The sequence below is a fragment of the Rhinichthys klamathensis genome, unplaced genomic scaffold (genome assembly GCF_029890125.1).
Source record: "Rhinichthys klamathensis goyatoka isolate OS25496 unplaced genomic scaffold, OSU_Roscu_1.1 h1tg000677l_1, whole genome shotgun sequence".
NCBI classification, from domain to species: domain Eukaryota; kingdom Metazoa; phylum Chordata; class Actinopteri; order Cypriniformes; family Leuciscidae; genus Rhinichthys; species Rhinichthys klamathensis.
In genome coordinates this window covers 87,501-110,000 of record NW_026607109.1, presented here as the reverse complement: position 1 = coordinate 110,000, position 22,500 = coordinate 87,501, and the positions used below count along the sequence as shown (strand labels likewise).

Genomic DNA, 22,500 nt, shown 5'->3' with positions numbered 1-22,500 from the left:
ATGCAAATATGACTCAGTATGCAAGACCATTGTTTTTCATGCACTGCTCAATTTTGAGATTTTGCTCTTTTTATAATGTGTTGTTATAACACTTGTTTTATTGTGATAATATATACTGTAATAAATCAGTGGGAAATCAGTGTCGTGATTCGTATTAATATTTACCAGTGGCTGCTTTTCAAGTATGATTCTGTTTTATTTGCATTTTTTTAGCCATATTTTACCATATACTGTTAAAGTTTTTATATAAAAACTTCCTAAACATTGTAAAATTGGAGGCTTATGATCAAATTTCTATTCTGTAACTGGTTAAATGTATTATTACTAGGGCTGTCAAATGATTAATCGTGATTAATCACATCCAAAATAAAAGTTTTTTTTTCATAATAATATATGTGGGTGTACTGTGTATAATTATTTTGTATATATATAAATACACACACATGCATGTATATTTAAGAAAAAAATATTATTTATATATAAAATATTTACATATAATATAAATTTTATATAAATCTATATACAGTATACATGAAAATATTTCTTAAATATATACAAGCATGTGTGTGTATTTATATATATAAAATAATTATACACAGTACACCCACATAAATTATGTAAAAAAAACTTTTATTTTGGATGTGATTAATCACGATTAATCATTTGACAGCCCTAATTATTACTAATCATATTTAAAGTATTCCTCTGTGTAATATGAAGTAATGTTCATAATCATGTCCCATCTGTGCTGTTTTTCAGTGAAGTGCATTAAAAACACTCCTGCCTATTTTGCTGAACGTCTCCACAAGGCCATGCAGGTAAAGAATATGCTGATAAATATACATATAGGCATATTTTGCTATGATAATGTATGTCTGAGGTCATTCGGAAGCATGTATTTGTGGGTTATTTTTATGTTTTCTTAGCATTATATATTGTGCATGCACTTCCTCTTTTCCTGTTGGTACAAAAATGGCACTGCAAACATGAAGATGATGATGAAGATGATGATGATGATGGTTTTCTTTGGTTTAGGGTGCGGGCACCAAAGACAGGACTCTGATCCGCATCATGGTGACCCGCTCTGAGGTGGACATGTTGGATATCAGACAGGAGTATCTGCGCCAGTTCGGGAAGTCACTCTACACTCACATCTCTGTAAGTCTCACACACACACACACACACACAATACACTGTATTTATCCTTATGCTTTATTCATAAGACGTACATACACTACAGATCAAGAGTTTAGAATAATTTTGTATTGTTTTAAATAAAAGCCTCTTCTGCTCATCAAGGCTGCATTTATTTGAGTTAAAAAAACAGTAATATTGTGAAACATTTTTATAATTTAAATCAGCTGTTTTCTATGTGAATATATTGAAGCTATAATTTATTCCTGTGATCAAAGCAAGTGTCACATGATCCTTCAGAAATCACTCTTATATGATGATTTGATGCTTAATAAACATTTAATTAATTTTTCATTTACAAAAAAAAAATCTTACTGACTCTTAAACTTTTGAACAGTTTCCACATAAATATGAACACAATTTGATAATAATCATAAATGTTTCTTGAGCATCAGATCATCATATTAGAGTGATTTCTGAAGGATCATGTGACACTGAAGACTGGAGTAATGATGCTGAAAATACAGCTTTGATCACAGGAAAAAATTACACTTTACTATATATTCACATAGAAAACAGTTATTTTAAATTGTAATATTATTTCACAATTTTTGATCAAATAAATGCAGCCATAAAATACTTCTTTAAAATTTTTTTTTTTTTTTTATAGTCATTTAATTTTAGGAGGCATATATTATTCATATCATATTTAAGTATAATCAATTAGCAAATTAAAGAGTTTATTTGTCCTGTAGCTAGAAATAGAATATTATGAATAATCACACTGGTATAAACACAAGTATTTCTCATCAGGGAGACACGTCTGGTGATTACAAGAAGCTGTTGCTGAAGCTGTGTGGAGGAAGTGACTGAAGAACCAGGACGGCAGACACCGTGCCATCACGACTGGATATGTGGCGTTGTCATATTAATCTTGCCCATATATATTAATATGTCAGATAATAGCGTCATGTTAACTAATACAGTAATCTCTCTCTTCACAGCTTTATAAAGTTCACAGCCAAAATAGCATTTCATTTGTGCCTTAGAGATGACATTATTATTATTATGATATAGTTTATTATTTGTTTTGCTATATAATCTCGGACTATGCATGATATCTAGAGAATATATATATTTTGTAACTGTTGATGCATCAATATATACTTGTAGTGTCTTCAGTGACTGATGCCAAAGGGGAATCAGAACCTGGGATTGTCGTTCGCAAACCAAAAACACAATCTGTACAATCTGAACATCATCACTGAAATCTCAAATGCCTTGAAGTACTGAAATATATGCCATAGTTTTTATATAGTGAGCTTTATGATCCCTATGCAAGAGTTCTCTGACAAAAAGTGTCAATCCTCATGAAGGTCTCGATGAGTGCAGCTCATGTAAACGTGTCATATTTCACCCTAAAAACAAGAAATTAATTTTTCTAAAAAAAAAAGTGAAGTCTATTTTAGAAACATTAAGATCTTTTTGCATTATGACATCCCCCCCCCCATGACAATTAGGCAAGTTTTCCCCCTACATTTCCATGACTAACGCATCTAAACCTTTGTAGTAATTCTCATTTGCTGTATAGCGAGTCTTAGTACTGCAATACAATATTATTTGCAGTTTTATAGTAATACATATAAAAATCATACAATTTGAATTTTCTTTTTACAATTTAAATAATATTTTTTGCAACATGGAAATGCATATTCATAGTTTTAAAATAGACTTAATTTCTTATTCATGCAAAACTTAATTTCGTATTTCCTCTATATGAGTTTGGGGTGAAATATGACCAGTTTTGTGAGCGCATGTTGTTGTTTTTTAGCATGAATATGTTTTGCTGCCGCAGTAGAGGGCAGTAAAGTGACCACTCTTTCATCTTGATAATTGGTGTTGTGCTGTTTATTAACATGAAGACTACTTTTTTCAGGGATTTACTAGTGTATGTGATCACTCAGCCAACTAATCTCGTCTAGTAACATGTGTCTGTTTAATAAAAACCCTTCATGAATGACTAAGAGAACTCCAGCTTACTTTTCTTACTTTGAAATGATTAATTGCTGTGTTTTGGGTAACAGTTTGCAAAATGTCCCATTAATTAATGCACTAACCAACAATAAGAAATACAGTTGTTACAGTATTTATTAATCTTCGTTAATAAAAATGCAACTGTTTATTGTTTGTTCATGTTAGCTCGGGTCCATTAATGTTAACAGATACAACTTTTGATTTTTAGTAATATATCAGTAAATGTTGAAATTCATCTTTAGTGAGATTAATACATTCTTAATAAGAAGTATTTTTTCATAGTTCATGTTAAAGGTACACTGTAACCCCTCTGGTGATAAAGAGACACAACTGTATGCATTTTGCGGAAGAACATTGGTTTAGTTGTGCTTCGTCTCTGCGTGACTGTGCGGATGAATATGACTATCCTACTGCTCATAACACATTCACTATTAGTTTAGATTGAAAGGATCTCAAGCTGACCAGCTGAAGACTTTACTGTAACCTATTAATAGACAAAAAGAAGTCAAGGAAGATCTCGTGTGAGAACTAACCTCTGTCACTCACCCCACACCAGACATGCGTCAAAGCAGCCGGAGCAACTTTTCTCTGTTTACGGATATGACGAGCACGCACGGGCGAGCGACCTATGCACGCGATTTCCCGCGAAAACCACCCCGACATTTCTATAATAGGCTTACCATAGTGAATCAGGGTAAGACAAAAACACGTTTTGGAATAATCATTGATGATGCATTGACTCATTATTTATATTTTGTTAATTTTGAACAAAAACGTTACCTTTAACTAATGGAACCTTATTGTAAAGTTACCATGTTTTTGTAATGTGTGCTTGCTTATATAAAAGTGCAAGCTGTAGCAGTGTGCGCTTGAAAGCGATATAAAAATAGTTTGAATTTGCATTTCAAAAGCACTTTCATCCATGCAAAGCATAAACAAAGAAGGATAACATTTTCATTCATTCATTTTTCAGGGCATCATCTCCATCCATTATCAGCATATAAACCCTGGTATAGGTCGATGTTCTCTGGTGTTACCAGTGGGTGAAACAAGTGATTTGATTAGACAAACAGGTCCAGAGTTCATGACCTCAGGCCTTCCATATGTGTGTGTGTGTGTGTGTGTGTACATTGACATCATCTGTGTGTTTTGGCTATAATCATTTGAATCCATTTGCCTGACACAATTCCAAATGCCATCTGGGATCAGACATATATTCAGTCTTTTTTGATCGCTGTTATCTGGGTTTGTATGGAGATTATGTGAAGCAGACTCTGTAATCTGAGTTTCAGATTTAAACATTCAATACACACATTGAGCTCAGGCTTTAGCTTAATATAATATAAATATAATCAACAAATCCTCTCAAATCCCCAGCAAACAATATTACGTTGTGACGACGTCACGTGCTGGTCATTTTTAGTCACGCTTACGTTAGCATATGACGTCGCCACAACCGCCAAAGTGAAACACCAAAAGAGGTCGCTACGACGTCGCCAACCGACAACGTGACAACGTCTTCAGTACGTCTTCAGTACGTTATGTTAAACGTTATTTAATTTTGGTCGCCGATTCGTCTTTTGGATGACGTTGCTGCGACGTAGCCAGTACGTTGCGGCAGCGTTATTGGTCGCCAATTGGTCATTTGATGACTTTTTCATATATATATATATATATATATATTCATTCTGCAGTGGATTTATTGACATCCATTTATACTAGCATTTACCTGCCACAGCAACATCTATAATTGTGGTTCTTGTTCAGAACTTTTTGTTTGTTGGTTGTTTCAACTAGCATTACTGTTCAAATCGACATTTTACTCAAACAATTGGTAAAAACATGTTTAAACATTCACTAATGTTAATGTTAAACATGTTAAAAAACATTGTAGAATAATTGAAAGAACTGAAAAGTGTTTTTGCAGATTTTATTTAACAGAATTTAACAGACACTAAAATAACAAATGGGGAAAAAACAACTATACATTAAAGCAAAAAAGGAAAAAAATAAATGTCACTATTTAAAACACTTTAAAAAGGTCTTCATCTGAATTGCTGGTTATTGTCCTAATGTGGGACTGCCACTTCTGGGACTGGCTGCACCTAGACAAACAATTTAAATAAATTAAGTGAACAGACCTTCAAGATTTAATGTCAAGATTTTGTATCGGTACACTGTAAGTATCGGCAAGTGCAAAAAATGAAATACTAAGTACTGCTACTCATTCCATAAAGTGGTATCGGCCCATCCCTACAAGTAATAGTCGATTGCCACAGTCTTTTAAGTGAAATGCTCACAAGAAGTGTATATTTGTACCTGTAGTTTACTGTGGGCTGGGGCATGTTTTAAAACATTTGTGACGAGTTCCTCCACAGCTTTGTCCTGTAGTCCGGACCGACTCAGCATGATAGCCCCTGTTGTGTAGAATAAAAAAATTTGTAAATGTTTTGTAAATTTCTTGTGTAATTACAATGTTTTACAAAACAAGTGGTGGACACATTTAATATATATTAAATGAAGCAGAAGGGCATTTTGATATTGTCTTTTAGATTTGAAAACAGCAAGCTATATTTTGAAACATGAACCAATTGTAAAGCAGAAATTGTTTAGACAAGCATAAATGCATTTTTTTGTGCTGTGGAACATCCACACAATTATTACCAAAAGTAACACTTATATTAAACTCACGTTTGATAACCTGGTACACTGCTGTATGCAGCAACGTTTTTTTTCCCTTCTTCCCATGAAGGCTGTAGTTCTTCCAGACACTGCTAGAAGCTACAGCCCTCATGATACGCCTTGTAACTTCTCCCGGGTTGGCTCCACCAATCAGACTGAGATGGTGTGTCTACACAGAGGAAATACAGAAAATTAAAAATCCGTAATGCAGTAAATATTTAGCTCTACATAAAACATAGCTTTATGTTTAAACCATTACCCACCAATCTCTTCTTGTAGTCTGGAAGCTCTTTCAGTTTTGCCTCCAAGACAGCAAGTTCTTCCAAAGACTGGGCCACATCGATTTCTATTGGGGTCTCCGGACCCTGGCTGGCCCCTCCAGTCTGGTTTAACCGGAGGAGGATCTCCTGGATGTTTTTTGCCATCACATCCTGGCGGGTCAACATTGCCTTAAGTGTCTCTGTTTCAGAAACACAAAATGTTTCAAAGACATTAAAATGAAGGTCAGAAACGTACAAAGTGCAAAGATAACACATTGCAGTTATTACATGACTGAAATTTACCCACAATAAAAATTAACATACCTTGTATTACTGTAACCGTTTGGGTTAAGGCGGAGATAGAGTCTGACACACTTGAGGAGCAGCTGGCAGTTTCTGTGTGCACATATGCAATACAAAATGCAAGCGATTAAACTCAACACTTAGGTTCAGCATGTTATAAAACGAGAACTACCAAAGTTCAAATCACCAGGCTACATTTTTTGTGTCAATATGTTGATATGTTGATAACTGTAACACTTTACAAATAAACAAGATTTTCAAAGTCATTAAACCAACAATAAAAATATAATCATACCATCAGACATCTCAGGCTGAATAGGACTAACTGGATCAAGGTCTGTGTAAATAAATAAAAAATATCAACATAAGGTATATTTTAATATAGATCCGCACAACTTGACAAAGCTTATGCAACAATTGTTAACTTACTGTTCATAGTGTTTGTCTGCGGAAAGATGCAGATGGGAGGTGGAGGGTGTGTTGGTCCTGCAGAAGATTTCCATGAAAGTGGCACCTCTGGTGGTCCATGGGACAAACCTAGATGATACATATTACCAAGATACTTTGGTTAATCATTCATTTACGGGACCCTGTCTAATGAATTCCAAAAATGTCATGCTAGCGATTTTCTTATAGAGGGCAGTCTTGTGAAGCATGGTACTCTTGAGAAATATTGAACAGTTATTTAATATCATACCTCTGGATTTCTTATTAGTTTGGAGGACCTGTTCTGCAGAGTCTTCATCTAAAAAGCATATAATAAACTCCAGTCAACAAACCAGTCAGAGATACAGCATGTAATAAATAACTACATGTAAATGTAAATACCCTCATCGCTGCTGTAAGCAAATTTTGCTGGCCTTTTTGATGTCCTTTTTGAGAGCACAGCCCCATCATCTGCACTTTCCACGTTTGACAATGTTTCGGCCTTTCTCAACCACCGAAGTGCCTGGTTAAAGTCAGCTACAAAGAAATGTGAACATTGGGGAAAGTACAAACAATATAGGATTAGTTTAAACATTTACAAGTATTCTACATGATGCAATGTATTTTGCTTTCTTAGCAGATAAAAAAAAAAAAAGCATGCACAGCAAAAACTGGACAACAAATTAATACAACTGTACCTGTAACACCACTAAACACCTTGACTTTCCTGGAAATCCAAGTATCAGGATCAGGTTGTTCCCCTCTTCGTGCTCTGGCTGTCGGGTTGCACGCGGGCCAGTAACAATACTCATCCTGAAATTCATGAAAAATATTTAATGACCACTGTATTTTCCAAAGTACAGTACATACTGACACTCCCAGAAAATAGTCAATAGCCAATGATCTGATAAAATACCGTTAGTTCCTTATATGTCCAACATTTAGCCACCACAGCTACACTCCCTTCAGTGAGGAATTCAACAACGACGTAAGACATGCTGTTGATTAGAAAGAATAGACAACCTCAATGACAGTACTACAAGACGCTCTAGTCTTTATGACAACTCCAATAACAACGACAAACATTTCACATATAAAAAAAAAATGACATTGGAGACCTAGAAGCTGCGCTGAGCGTAACTTACACAACACACACGCATACTTATTGAGCATGCTACAAAACCCATAAAAGCAACAATTATTAATAGTACTTACAGGTTGTGATTCGGAGGAGGAAGCTGATCCAAATAAACTTGGTACTGAACCTTCCTTCAGTATCAACCGGCTCGCGAATCCACACTTGAAAGCATTTATGTTTGTAAAGGAATCGTCATTAAAATGACGCGAACACAGCACAAGGTTCGGGTATAGTTGTAAATATAAACTCTAGCCACTGATTCTTCACATGCTTGTCCCTGGGCAGTGAAAAAAAAGTTCGCTTTTGATTCGCACTTCAGAACACAGCGTCTCGTCGACATGATGTTGTCAAGTTTCACTGGTGTCTGCTCGGCGCGCGCAATGAGTGGGCGAATCCGCGTATCTTCTAAAACTACTAAAAAAAAATCTAAAAAAGATCTAAAATTTTTTTTGTCTTTAAACGATTCAGCCTTTGGGCTAAGACTTTCCCCTTGGTCATACTCAGATCCATTTTCACCTTTCTTCAGACCTGATGTAGAACTGCCATAAAAGTTGTAATCTGCCCCCTATCTACTAGTATGGCGCTCCTCCAGAGTTCTGTTGTAGGAATCCTCTTCATCAGTGTGTTCCTCCTGTGGTATTGGAAAACCCGAATCAAAAACGAACTGCATGGCTGAGAGAAAAGAGGTTCAGGGTGGCGGTAGACTATGCATTTAACCTTTCCCTCTTTTTCTACCTGATCCACAACTTCACAGCAATGTCCATCTTCCAAATAGTATGCCTGGTCCTTCCTTTTTTTGGAAGTTCTCTTTTTTTGATGTGCAATTGGCCGGTTCAGACTCTCTTCCAGTCTGTTTGCTACCTGAGCCAGGGAACTCTTTCCAGATCGTACCATCTTCTTAATGGCCTGGAGGTAGTTCTCAAACATGAAAGCACTGCAGTTGTCCAGGCCTTTGAAGCACACTGCATCTGTTGACAGGTGCAGCATGGTGTGTGTGTTGTAGACCAGGAAGGTGTGCCCGTACAGTTCACAGCCTTTCTCTACAAAGTATTGTAGTAGTTGGTGAGCATAGTCATGGTACTGCTGCACCAGTGTTGGACACACCAGCAACCCAACAGCAACACTCAATGTCAGGAAGTGGTTGTAAAGGTCCTCTCTTAAGACACCTTTCAGCACCAGTTTCCCTGTGTATAGCAGAAACTGGCGAAACTCAGTTGCCTTCCATCGTTCAAGCTCATCCAGGCCTCGAGGGCTGCGTGCAAAAATCGAGGGGATTGATGACTTCAGCATCAGCAGCCTGCTGCTCAACTCCTGAACCTGGCTGGCAGATATCCGCATCCCCTTTTCGCCTCTGCACCAAATATAGAGCAGCTTCTTTGTGACGCCTAGGCAGACCTGGTGCATATAGTCAATGGGGAAACTCTGAACCATGTCAATTGGAAGGTCAGACAGTGGTGTGGTGCCATGGTGGTGCTCAGGCTGTGTTTGAGCTCTGAATGATGCATCAGTACGCAGCTCTAAATCAGATGTCTCCGGGTATGTGACTCGATTTAACCATAATCCTTGTTGTGTGCATCGCTCACATCCATAGTACCCTGAGTAACATTTGGTGTTCTTGATCATTGCTTTGGCTGGGGCGTCACACACAAAGCACCTAACCGTCACTTTAATGTTCCTCCCTCTGTAGTTCAGGCCATTTGCTAAGATCTCAGCTAGGTCCTTAACTGTGTCCTCCAGGAAGCCAAGGTCAGTTGGCTTCTTCATCCCACAAGTCAGTGTAGTGGGAAAAATAGTAACTGGACTAAGCATTACAGCACAGAGGACCGGCCACATGGACTTCCCAGAGCTTTTGAAGAGAGGCAGTCCATCAACATTAAAGGACAGCTCCAGAGTCTCAAGATCACTCACAAGCTGAACTGGGTAACGATCTAGGGTCTCAACTAGTTTCTCCTTCAATTGGTAGTGTAGACACTCCATGCCAGACTTCTCCACAGTTTTCACTTCTCTAGGTGTTTTCAGGAGTGTACGGGCAGTGGATGGCAGTTGTGGATGACCATGGCTTTGCAGCAATTTCAGTAAGCTATCCACAGCATTGTGCTTCACCCGGAACTCACTGGTCCAAGCTGCAAGGGCTTCAAACAATGTGCCATCAGAGTGGTTGTCGAGGTCTGAGTCACTGCTCACTGAGTCACTGCAGGGTGACTCCATACCACTTTTGTGCCTGTCACATGACTCATGCACACTGTCTTCAAACAAATTGTCTTCATTCATGCTTTTATCTCTCTTCAAATCGGACACGTCCTCTATCACCATTCCATCTCTTCCACATGCCATGAATGCGTCTCTATTGAGGCTCTCAGTGTTTTGGTGAGTGAGATTCTCTGCCTGGCTTGCACAGGCATTCCCTGTCTGGCTCGCACGTGCATTTTCTGCCTGGCTTGCATGGAGTTTTTGGAGAGTGCGTCTGGTAGCTCTCCAGGACTGTAAATAGATTCTCCGACTTCGCTTCATCCTAAAATACAATCAAATTTTACAATTCAAACCGCGCTGACGTGGAAACCAGGAGAAACATTGTGCCATGAATGAACTAATCAGTGTCCACAGATCAGCAACATTCACCATGGATTTACTGTAGTAACACTACTAACTGTAACCATGGAAGTGTGGCAGGAATAGTAGGCTATAATGCTTTCAAGTAACATTACGTCGGTTTTATTTTGACATTATGAATACAATTGCTGCCCTCAAATGTTAATCTGAACTAAAATAAACCTTTGTTTATAACTACTACAATATTACATTTCATTTTGTCCAAGGAGCTGTTTTTGTTTTATATGCTCCTAAGAAAAGTCAAGTATAGCTCCATCATTGCTCAAAGTAAAAAAATATCATACTTTATGATGTTAGTTTTAATAAAAATATAATTAAAAAAATTATATCAAGGACATTTCTCTGGCATTTCTTTATTTTTGCTGTATCGAAAACGTACCGAACCGTGACACAAGTGTATCGTATCAAACTACACCCCTAGTAAGGACATGGTAGCCACTTGATGTTTCTGAAAAGGTTTAAGTTAGTGGATTGTCAAGTTCTAAAAACAGAATAGTTTACAGTCCCCCAATAACAATATTTGTATACTGGATTTAATACTATCACTTTTTTAAAAACATGCTTACCTGAAAAACACTGCAGATTTCTGTGATTTCCGATTTCAGTGAAGACAATCACCGAGAGCTGCAATGGAAGAAATTAGATGCGAGTTTAATAGTTTCCCACACCACTATTGTGTGAATACAACATTTCCAGACAAAAACAGGGTTTCTAGGAACTGGGAAGGGAGAAAAACAATATGTAATAATACAAAACAACAATTAAATAAAGCTGAAATAAGTTATTCTATTTACCAGGATAATGAAATTACCACAGTAAGAGACTACAGCAGTAAATTCCACTGATATAAATCAACTTTTTGATGATATTCTAATTATATGACCAGTATCTGTACATATAAAACAACAACAGTAGGCCTACAGTAACGTTAGGCCCACTCAGACATGTTCTATTTGAGCAAATGTGACGCAACACTGTCTACTCAACAATTAAACCTAACTAGTTAAAAAGCCATTTTAAACTACATTTGAAATAGAGATCTTGGTTAAAATGTAAAATTAGGAAACTTTAGAGAACGTGTGGGACCCTTACGGCGGGTTGTTTTTACACTTACCTGTTTCGTCTTGAAGGAATGGTGTATTTCTTCTTTCTTCGATTGATAAGTTAAACTACTGCTGTAACGTTAGGTAACTAAAAAGATAAGAAAGTGTGTAAAATAAACAACTAGAAGACGGTCAAAGGATACGAAAAGTGAAAATTCAAACACAATCCACGCATGTTCCGGTTCGTGAGGTGGGACTTCTATACACCAGCAGCGGAAGCTCTTCGCTGCAATCGTTTGAGTTGCATATACTGCCCCCTAGTGTACCGAAGGGAAATTGTTGAAATCTGTATGACTTGAATGAGTCTTAAGTGAGACACTTGTTACAGTGTCTCACTTAAGACACTGTAACAAGTGTCAGGGTAATGTTACAGGGTAATGTTACCCTGTCACAGGTGAATAGGGTAACATTTTTAAATTATATATATATATATATATATATATATAAATTAAATTATAGTTTTACTTTTTGAATGGAATTACTGATATAAATAAACTTTTTGATGATATTCTAATTATATGACCAGCACCTGTACATACAAAATATCTGAAAAAAAATTCTTCTATTAAAATGTACATCTGCTTCTAAGTCAAGAAATGACGTGGCTAAGACGTGGTGAGGAGGTTAGAAAATGATTGGTCATCAGCTGGTCTTTAGACAACGTTGTGGGAAGGTAAGGAAGCGACCAAGCGCTGTGGTCACGAGACTACCTTCTGATGAAGTTGCCACAACGTCGTGGCATAGTCTTTTGGTGACGCGACGAACCCACGACCAATACTGACGTCACTTTTGGTCGCCGTTACGTCACGTGTTTGCTGGGTCTCTGCCTCCGTTTACAGTGGCGGCGGGGATTTAGATGAATCCACTGCGTGAATGATGCAATACAGTACAAACTACAGTACAGTTTTAAAAGAGGAAAGAAAAGTTTAATCGAGTTTCCAGATCAAGAGAGTTTTGGGCAAGTTGTCACATCTTTTAAGCGTTCGTCAATTGATTTATTGGTTTGATAACAACAATGGTTTGATATAAATGTAACATTTGAAAAGTGTTCAGAAACTATTTCTAGTGCTTTTTGTAAGTATGTATCAGTTGGCAACATGTTTTTTATACAAATGTTTGTGCTGTTTTATAATTATTTTGCTGCAAGCATTTATAATGCGTAGATATGTTTTTTTTAGACGTATTTATAAATATATCAATAAACAGCAGTTTAAGAGACTTTAAGGTTTGTATCTGTACAGACATTGAAATTCATTTTTAAACTGAGAAGTATTCACTGGAGTAAAGAGTGTGACAACTAGCCCCGGTCTCGCCATGTTTGTTGTGATTTGTTGGTTCCAGCTAAAGCTAATAAAACTCCTCTCAGATGACTCCGGCTGGGAGTCGAGACTCCGTTGAGTTTCCAAATTAAACACCCGGTGAGATTGTGAGGTTATGTAATCACTAAAACACACAGTCACATGAGCACTGCTCCTTTGAGGTCCTCATCTCACATGTCTGGCTGTTTTATCTCAGACATGAGCTCATATTACACCTGGATCAATCCTGCTATGAGCTAAACTACACTCCCATGTCCCTTCATAGAAACATTAAAGGTTGGAAATCATTTCTTTACTTGGGTTTGAGTGGATGTTCATTTTTGTCTTGTTAATACATGCTGCAAAAATGAAAAAACGATAATTTATGGAATCAATCAAATACTTAATTGAAATCTAGATATTCAGGATTTTTTTTTTAAATTGGTGATACATTTCCCGTGTCCTCAATATCGGATTCAATCCCATTAGTCTTTTATTTTGTAAAATCACAGTTACTTAATGACATCACCTGACAGGAAGTGACATAATTTTGGAGGGAAATCAGCAGCAGCACAAACATCATCAGTAAGATTTTGATGGATTCTGTGATGTTTTGTGTTGTTTGTGTCGCTCTATTTGATCAAAGTACATGGATCAGTCTGATAATATCAAAATACCAAAGATAATATTTTTGAAATATATTTCAAAAGTTAAAAATATGAAAATGAACTTCAAACTGACGTATGCTAACTATCAATTCTTTATGAACATCCTGTTAATTGAAGTTATATTAAGTGAATATGTTTCTTATAAGTTAAATATCTGTTTATTAAAATACTTCCTTTTGCTTTAATGGTTTATTATGAGCTGCAATGCTTATTTTATTGTATGTGTTTTCTGTGGACAGTGAGTGTGTGTTGAGCATCGTTCAGGTTACACATTACACAACGCAAGAGTTAACAATGGAAAATCAAACATTAGATCTAGCATCATGTCCTAAATATCATATTCTGTGCTTTGTGGGCTTTACTGTATAAACCACAACCAGATAAAATACCAAATAACCTTGGCAACAGGTGAGCAATGGTTGTTTTATTTTCTCAGCTTTATCTTATATGGATTTGTGGATTTTTAACACCAGGATTCTAGGTTAACATTAACATACACCTTATGCATATGACTATATTTTATACATTTTTCCCACCATTTTTAAATACAGTTTTTGAGTTAATCAGTTTTGTGCACTGAATTTTTAACAGTAAAGACATAAAAAACATGTTTTAAAATAACTATAAAATAGTTTTACATGAATTATTAAAACATGTCACACCACAGGTCAGTCCTGAGTGAAATTTAAATGAATAATAATCAGGAATTTAATTATGAACTCACAAAAATAACATTCGGACTCATGTTTATATTCAGACAGGTTTATAGAGATGACATCATTACCTAAGAGTTGACGATTACAGGAAAAGCATAAAAGAAAAAACAACAACATGAAAGTGTTTTGTTACTTTGTACTCATCTGTTAATAATGAAATAATCTCGCCAGTGAACGCCTAGGTGTTTTATCAGAAGCCACGCCCCTCTCTTGTTCCCCTCCCGTTTAACCGCTTTGAGTGGCATGTAGCAGCCACGCCCCTTTATCGTTCCCCTCTTGTTGAACCGGTTTGATTGGCAGGTGGGAGCCCCGCCCCATTCTCCGTGCCCCTCCCTCTGCTAGGCTTTGATTGGCAGATGATAGCAGCTGCGGAGTTGTGGAGTCATGGCGGAGCTCCGCCGCACCTCTGATCATTGGAGTTACGGCGAGAATTTGTGATAAACTGTCAAACTTTCTAACAAATTTAAAATGATCGAAAGCGAGTTAAAGTTACGAGCGCCGTCAGACCACCGTCAATCGATTTGAAACCGAGACCTGGCAAAGATGTGAGACTCTCCGGAGCCGAAGAAGAAGAAGGAAAAAAACCGTTGGAGTCTCTCCTAAAGTCGCAAATATGGCTTCTTGCTTCTTTCAATCTCACACAAAAAACTCTTTAACAGGAGCGTCGTTGTTTTCAGCGCTTAGTGTCGTTCTGTAGCGGGCGGACCGGGTGTGATGGATCCCAAGCACAAAGAGTTGTTAGAGCAATGCCAGGAAAAGTTGTCGGAGTCCGTCACAGATGTGGACCGGGTTCTGGAGCTGCTGGCCCAGTCAGGGAGTCTGAGCCCGGCCGAGCGAGCGGAGCTCGACAGAAACTGCTCCAGCTCCGCCGAGAAGGTCCATCTGCTCCTCAAGACTCTGGTGGAGAAGAAGGAGAGGGATCATTTCCAGGAGTTCTGCTGGGCTCTGGAGAAAACCCACCCGGTGCTGCTCAGCGCTCTGCTGCCTGCGAACAACAACACGGGTACACACGTCCACTGGGAAAACTTTCACAACACTCCTCCAGTCAGGTTTACTAGTCAAAACACCGTAGTTTAGTTTGTTGTCATTCCAGCATTATATCCAGAGAAGTGTTATTTAACCTGGTTACTCACAGGACCAACAATACAAGAACTAACAATATTGATATGAACTATTTTCAACATATAAAAACACTAGGGACATTTACATTCATATATGAGTATAATAATATATGCCACAATTAGAATTTGAATATTTAATAACGTTTTTAATATCAGTCTGTCTGCATCTGAATCTGATTCTTTAGGTAGTAGGTACCTTGTTTTTTTTGCAGTACACACTTAAATTTTTGAGTACAAATATTCAAAATGGTCTCTATATGTATACAATACCGGTCAAAAGTATCTTATGCTCATCAAGGCTGCATTTGTTAAAATTTTAAATAGCTGTTTTCTATCTGAATATATAGTATAAAAAGTTCAAAAGAACAACACATATTCAAAATAGAAATATTTCCAACAATATCAATCTTTACTATCAATGTTGTCTCCAAACCTTTGAACGGTAGTGACTGTATATTGTTTCAAAAGATTTCTATTTTAAGTAAATGCTGTTCTTTTTAACTTTTTATTCATCAATGAATCCTGAAAAAAATATCACAGGTTATAAAAAAATACTAAGCAGCACAACTGTTTCCAACATTGATAATAAATCATCATATTATACTGATTTCTGAAGGATCATGTGACACTAAAGGTTCGTTGATCACAGAAATAAAGGACATTTTACTATATATTCACATAGAAAACAGCTAATTGTAATAATAGTGCAATTAATATTTTGATCAAATAAATACAGGCTTGATGAGCAGAAGAGACTTCTTTTCAAAAACATTAAAAATAGTAATGTTTCCAAACATTTCACCAGTACTGTATATATCATAAAAGCTGCATGCATAATAATTATGCATGGTTTATGTTAACTAGTTTAACCTTGTCACATTACTGTCATTTATTGATGTCATGACATGTAATGTCAAACAGGGGATGTAGCCATATTTGTAATATTTGGTGGTATTGTGTGTATAGTTTTTGTAGACTGTATGAGAAGTATTGGTTTGCACTGGACAGATGCTGAGATGTTCAGCTGATGTGTGTCCTTGTAGAAAGCACAGATCCGTCGCCGGTGAGTAAAGCGTTACAAAGCTGTTGTGTAAATCTGCCGTGCGAAACGTCGTACAGTAAATGTGTTACAGATGTTCCTCAGATTCCTGCGGCCAAAAAAACTCATCAGACGTGCAGGGATTTTGCCATAAGCCAGAAATAGCTGCCATCTATAAAATAATGCAGCTTAAACCTGGATCAAATAACATTACCTAGAAAGCCATTAAACCCCTGTTACAGGAATCTGATTGGATGACACACACATGTGTGAGTGATATTGGACCAGGGCAGCCGTTCCAGACTGAGAGGAAGAGTCGCTTCGAGTCTGTCTGTTAAATAGAGCATCGCCGATCAATTAGACAAGTTAGAGATCTATGATGGTGGGCAATATAAAGCACAGCTGTGTTCTGTTGGGTTTGTTTAGCTTGATTTATCACAGAGTCTCTGATCAGTTCCTCTCATTTGTGTGTCCCATGACTCTGGGCTGTTTTTAATCCTGCTTCGTTTAAATAAATAGGCTCCTGAAACGACACCCTCATATCACGATACTGAACTCACGATACGATATTATTGCGATACTCCGAGACATATGATAAAAGGTTAACAAAAAATGTACTGTTGATTAAAATGCTAAATTTGGTATTACATTGTGTGTGTAAATGAATAGGCTTGGACTTGGTGCTGAAACCCAAAGCACAGGACAATAGAGACACCAGAATAACAATATTTCACTCTGTCACTGACTAGATGTATTTAAAATAATATAGGTCACTTTTGTTTTTACTGGTAACATAAAACATTTTGCATAATCAGAACCCACAAATATTGCATTATAATACATAATATTCAACATTACAGCAGTTTAATGTAGTACTGACACTAAAACTCTGTAAACTTGAATTTTTTCTTACAGAGTAATTTTTATTTTAGGTGAATAAAACAATGCATAATTTTGTCACTATCCACGATATTGTTGCATTTTTGTATTGCGATCTATTGTGACACCCCTAGTCCTGAGTGATTGTGTCCATAATAGGCCAGCTGACCGCCTCACTTATATAAAACCCCTATAGAACGTGACAGCAAGCACAAATCCCCATTGATTTTTAGTGATAACATATAGAGCTTTCAAAGCAGAACTGTCATGAGCTCTGAGGTTAAGTGAGAGGTTATTAAAAACATGTTTAATAATTCAATTCTTGGGTAAAACTAGACTGCATAATTTAGGACAAAGCAGTGATATATGTATATATATATATATATTCTTTTTATATTTGTTATTGATTATACATTTAGTCTGCGCAGTTAATAGATTCCTAACACTTGATCATATGAACTAATAATGAACAATGCATTTTACAGCATTTTTGTTAGTTAATAAAAATGTTCACATTAGTTCACAGTGCATTGGCTTACAGGTGAAACTCAAAAAATTTGAATATCGTGCAAAAGTTATAATTTTGATTTATTATGGTTTACAGCTTATGGAAACCCCAAATTCTAAATCTCAGAAAATTAGATTATATGAAATAAAAAAAATAAAAAAAGGATTTTAAATACATAAATGTCGCTCCTCTGAAAAGTATAATCATAGTTATATATACATATATTAGTTTCACCTTTTAATTTGAATTACTGAAATACATGTTGCATGATATTCAAATTTTTCGAGTTTCACCTGTATATTAACAGACAATATTTAATTTGTAAATGTCGAGATTAACATTAAATGCTATTAAACTATTGTTCATTGTTAGGTAATTAATGTTAACTAATGAAACCTTGTAAATTGTTAACCATGGATTGTGATTATGCAGTTATGTGATTTGTAGTGATGGATGGTTTGTAATGCTGTGGTGCTTCAGTCATATAGAGCGCATTAGTCTCGGCTGAGGAAGATGACCTGTAATGAAGTGTGTGTGTGTGTGTGTGTGTGTGTGTGTGTGTGATGAGCCGTCATGACTCTGTCCAGTTGGTGATGTGGAGGAGTCAGTTTCTCAGGGCTGTGAGTAATGAAGGACACTGAGATTCTACCCAGCATGCAGTCTGGCACACATAGAGAGGGCTCAACAGATTGAGCGCCTTTCTCTGTCAGGTCCAAGTTTCCGTTGTCCGGCTCACAGCTGTGTGTGTGAGTGTGTGTGTGAGAGAGAATTAAAGAGAAGTCCAGTTTAGGGTCTGTACTTTGCCAAGCTTCATGCGCTCTGTTTAAATGCCAGACAACACACTCACACACTCTCTCTCTCACACACACTCTCTCTCTCACACACACTCTCTCTCTCACACACACACACACACACACACACACACACACACACACACACACACACACACACACACACACACACACACACACACACACACACACACACACACACACACACACACACACACACACTCTCTCACACTCACACACACACACACACACACACTCACACACACACACTCTCTCACACACACTCACACACACACACACACTCTCTCACACACACTCTCACACACACACTCACACACACACTCTCACACACACACTCACACACACACTCTCTCACACACACACACACACACACACACACACACACACACACACACACACACACACACACTCTCACTCTCCTCTCACACACACTCACACACACACACACTCTCACACACACACTCACACACACACTCTCTCACACACACACACACACACTCTCTCACACACACACACACACACACACACACACACACACACACACACACACACACACACACACACACACACACACACACACACTCTCACTCTCCTCTCACACACACACACACACACACACACACACTCTCACTCTCCTCTCACACACACACACACTCTCTCACTCACACACACACACACACACACACACACACTCTCCTCTCACGCACACACACACTTTTGTTAAAAATATTTTACGTTTTTAAAATTTGTTTACTTTTTAGTGATTTTGTTATGTGATCTTTGTCATTTTTATTAGTTTTAGTTTTTTACTTAAGTTGATGGTTATATTTCAGTTAGTAATTTTAGCACTTCGGCATAAACTTATTTCAGTTTTTCATCTAATATTTAATTTCAGCTGTATTTAAATAATTTTTAATTTTATTTTAGTTAACGAAAACAACATTGATTAACTCATTTAATTTATTTAAAAATTTTTTTTTACTTCAAAATAGGGTAGAGCTTTTGCTACTGAAATTGCTTCTGAGTAGGGCTGGGGTAAACGATTATTAATTAAACGATTAGTCTGTCGATTATTTTATCGATTAGTCGACTAATCTAACGACTAATTGAACGATTCTTTTTTGTAACATGGAAATTGCAGGAGTGCACATTCAATGCACAACAATTTTGATCTGGTTCTTACAGAGTATCTACACTGTAAAATGTTTGGTAGGCTACTCAAATGAGCCCTATCACACTTGGATGTGGTGCTCATTTTAATGTTTTCAGTGCTCATAAAAAACATCCGGACTGATTTTTCGGTTTTGTTGACGGGGGTGGGGTTTACATGCGCTTCATAAGGCACACACGCACATTTGCACACACACGCGCAAGGTCTCTCGCTCGCGGCGCGCGCGCTACACGGTTTGGAGCTCGCAAGCTCTAGATTCCGGGAGATTTTAACTAATTTGCGGTCATCAGGGAGCCGCTATCACTATGCGGGAGACTTGGGATGTCAACTCCATTTGACAAAGAGCGCAAATAACGACACCTTTACGTTTGGGACTAAATTTGAAGTATTCCCATACCTTCGATGATTTAGTGCGAGCTGGGGGTTTTTAGGACTTTTTCTTTTGTTGGGACTTTTGCATGGCTTTGTTGTGAATTCTGTGAAGAGGTTGCTGTTTCGTCCTCGATTCTGCAATGTTCCGGTCTCCCACGTGTGTGTGGCGAGCTGTACCGCCGGGAACGGTGCAAAAAAATAAATACATAAATAAATAAAGAAGCGTCGACAAAAAAATATGAGGTCGACGAATTTTTGACGTCGAAGCGTCGACGTCATCGACGCGCCGCTACAGGCCTACTTCTGAGAACCGTGAAGTTTGTACTGGTATTGGAACCGACTACTGAAATGTTGGTATGTTGACAGCAACACTATCTGTGTGAGTCCGGTCCGACTCAGACTGACTCGTCATATGTTTAGAAACCCGTTTGAGGAGTCGATCTTTTGCGCAGGTTCAGCATCACTTCTCTGTCTGCTTGTTGACCCAGTTCCTATCAGCCTCTGTCTGGATCCGTCGCTATAGTAACGCTGAGCCTTGTCACACCTCACATACGTGACGATTGTCATTAACTTCAGGTGTTAATTAACTCTCATGTATTAATTATTTCTCAGCATGGGTGTGTTTTACTATTGTACATTCAGTGCATGTTTCTCTTTCCATCACCATCCCTTACAAAACAATTGCAGTGTTATAATGCAGTTATAGTGTAATATGTAATGCTATCGTCCTGAATGATTATTAGTATTTTAATATTCCGTTGTATTTCCCGTGTGTGTGTGAATGAGAGTTGATTAGAGCTCGTTCTGTCGCGGTCTCATGGGTGATAGCAGGTGGACGGCGCATCCGATCGGATCAGGACGTGTCTGGATAAACACAAGACAGACAAAACTTTACAGCTGTGCAAAATTTATCATGTTCTTTCCTTTGCAGAACACAAAAGAAGATATTTGAAAGATTTTTAAAGACTGTTTTTGTCCGAACAATGGACCCCTATCATCATAGTGGGCTAAACTTCTGTACAGTACATTAGTGCCCGGAGCGGCGTTATATCCAGAAGTATTTTTTCCATTCGTATTTTTTTCCATTCGTTTTCTCTAGTTTTAAGGAGGATCACAAAATTACTTTGATTTGAAGGAAAAAAGTTTTTGAAAAAATTGACAAAAAGACTTTAGTGAGGGGAAACAACTACAATCCCATGAGGCATTGCAAACAGCATAATCAAATTGAAAGCAATGGAGAAATATAAAATGTACCCATTTAAAAATGTCGATTATATATAAAACCAATACATTTTAAGTTAATTGCAAAATATGCATGTAATATATATATATATATATATATATATATATTGGCGCATCTTACTTGTTTTGACTCTGATTGTTGGAATTTTCTACAGCATCATGGGTAATGCAGATTTTCACCATGAATTCCACTGTTAAACATGACATTTTAATACATAAGTTGAAAAAATGTAGGCTAACAGCTTCAGCAGAAGCAAATACCATCAATGATGTGCTATTATTGCGCTCTATAGTGCTGAATGAAAGAGTTTCCAATTGTTTTAATAGTAAAATACAAAAATAGTAGGGATGCACGATATCAGCCACCATATCGGTATCAGCCGATATCTATGTTTATTTTTTTTGTTACACTTTATTTTAAGGTATCACTGTTGCAGTGTAATTAATTATACATGTAAGTACTGAGTAATATTAATTAACATGTACTTACTATAGGGTTAGAGTTAGGATTAGGGTTTGGTTTAGGGTTAGTTGAATTTAATTATTTAAAAGTAGTGGAGATGGGGTAGGATTGAATAAGCTTATGGTTCTTCCTACTCCTTTTCGGACATGTATAAGTTAAATTTTTTTTTTTTTTTTTTGTTATTAATTTTTTTTTTTTATTAATTGTTAGTATGATTGTATTTTTTTTTTCTTTTATTGTTTTTTTTTTTTTTTTTTTTTTCTACATGTTCGAAATAAAAACTTTTCATTCATTCATAATTATGCATAATTAACTGTTATTACTATGTTAAGTACATGTGTAACAAGGACACTGTAAAATAAAGCGTTACCCAAAAAAAAAAATATATATATATATATAAATATGAAAACTAATGACTGAATTGTCATATTAGGCGCACTGTTCCTTTAAGTAGACCAGTGGTGGTGTATCAGGTGTAACTCTTGAGTGTGTCCAAGCAGAAGTATATGTTAGTGTGAGTG

The 22,500-nt window shown here is 36.9% G+C and overlaps 2 protein-coding genes and 1 long non-coding RNA gene across 4 annotated transcripts in view; 2 read left to right on the top strand and 1 right to left on the bottom strand.

Moving 5' to 3' along the window:
* The window catches only part of anxa11b (annexin A11b), an 18,185-nt gene extending 15,163 nt beyond the window's left edge, over window positions 1–3,022 (top strand). For both annotated transcript variants that reach the window (XM_056241804.1, XM_056241803.1), the window contains exons 13-15: window positions 760–818; window positions 1,036–1,158; window positions 1,948–3,022. In XM_056241804.1, coding sequence (XP_056097779.1) covers window positions 760–818; window positions 1,036–1,158; window positions 1,948–2,007 — 242 coding nt within the window. In that variant the 3' untranslated portion in view covers window positions 2,008–3,022. The remainder of the gene's footprint in view (window positions 1–759; window positions 819–1,035; window positions 1,159–1,947) is intronic.
* Window positions 3,023–6,134: 3,112 nt separating this feature from the next.
* On the bottom strand, window positions 6,135–7,655 carry LOC130076650 (uncharacterized). The gene is made up of 4 exons (XR_008805674.1): window positions 7,538–7,655; window positions 6,709–6,950; window positions 6,435–6,506; window positions 6,135–6,310 (listed from the first exon to the last, which is right to left on the bottom strand). It is a non-coding gene; the product is annotated as an uncharacterized LOC130076650 (long non-coding RNA).
* Window positions 7,656–14,709: 7,054 nt separating this feature from the next.
* LOC130076644 (disks large homolog 5-like) overlaps window positions 14,710–22,500 on the top strand; it is an 11,411-nt gene continuing 3,620 nt past the window's right edge. The window contains exon 1 of the mRNA XM_056241798.1: window positions 14,710–15,375. Coding sequence (XP_056097773.1) covers window positions 15,087–15,375 — 289 coding nt within the window. The 5' untranslated portion in view covers window positions 14,710–15,086. The remainder of the gene's footprint in view (window positions 15,376–22,500) is intronic.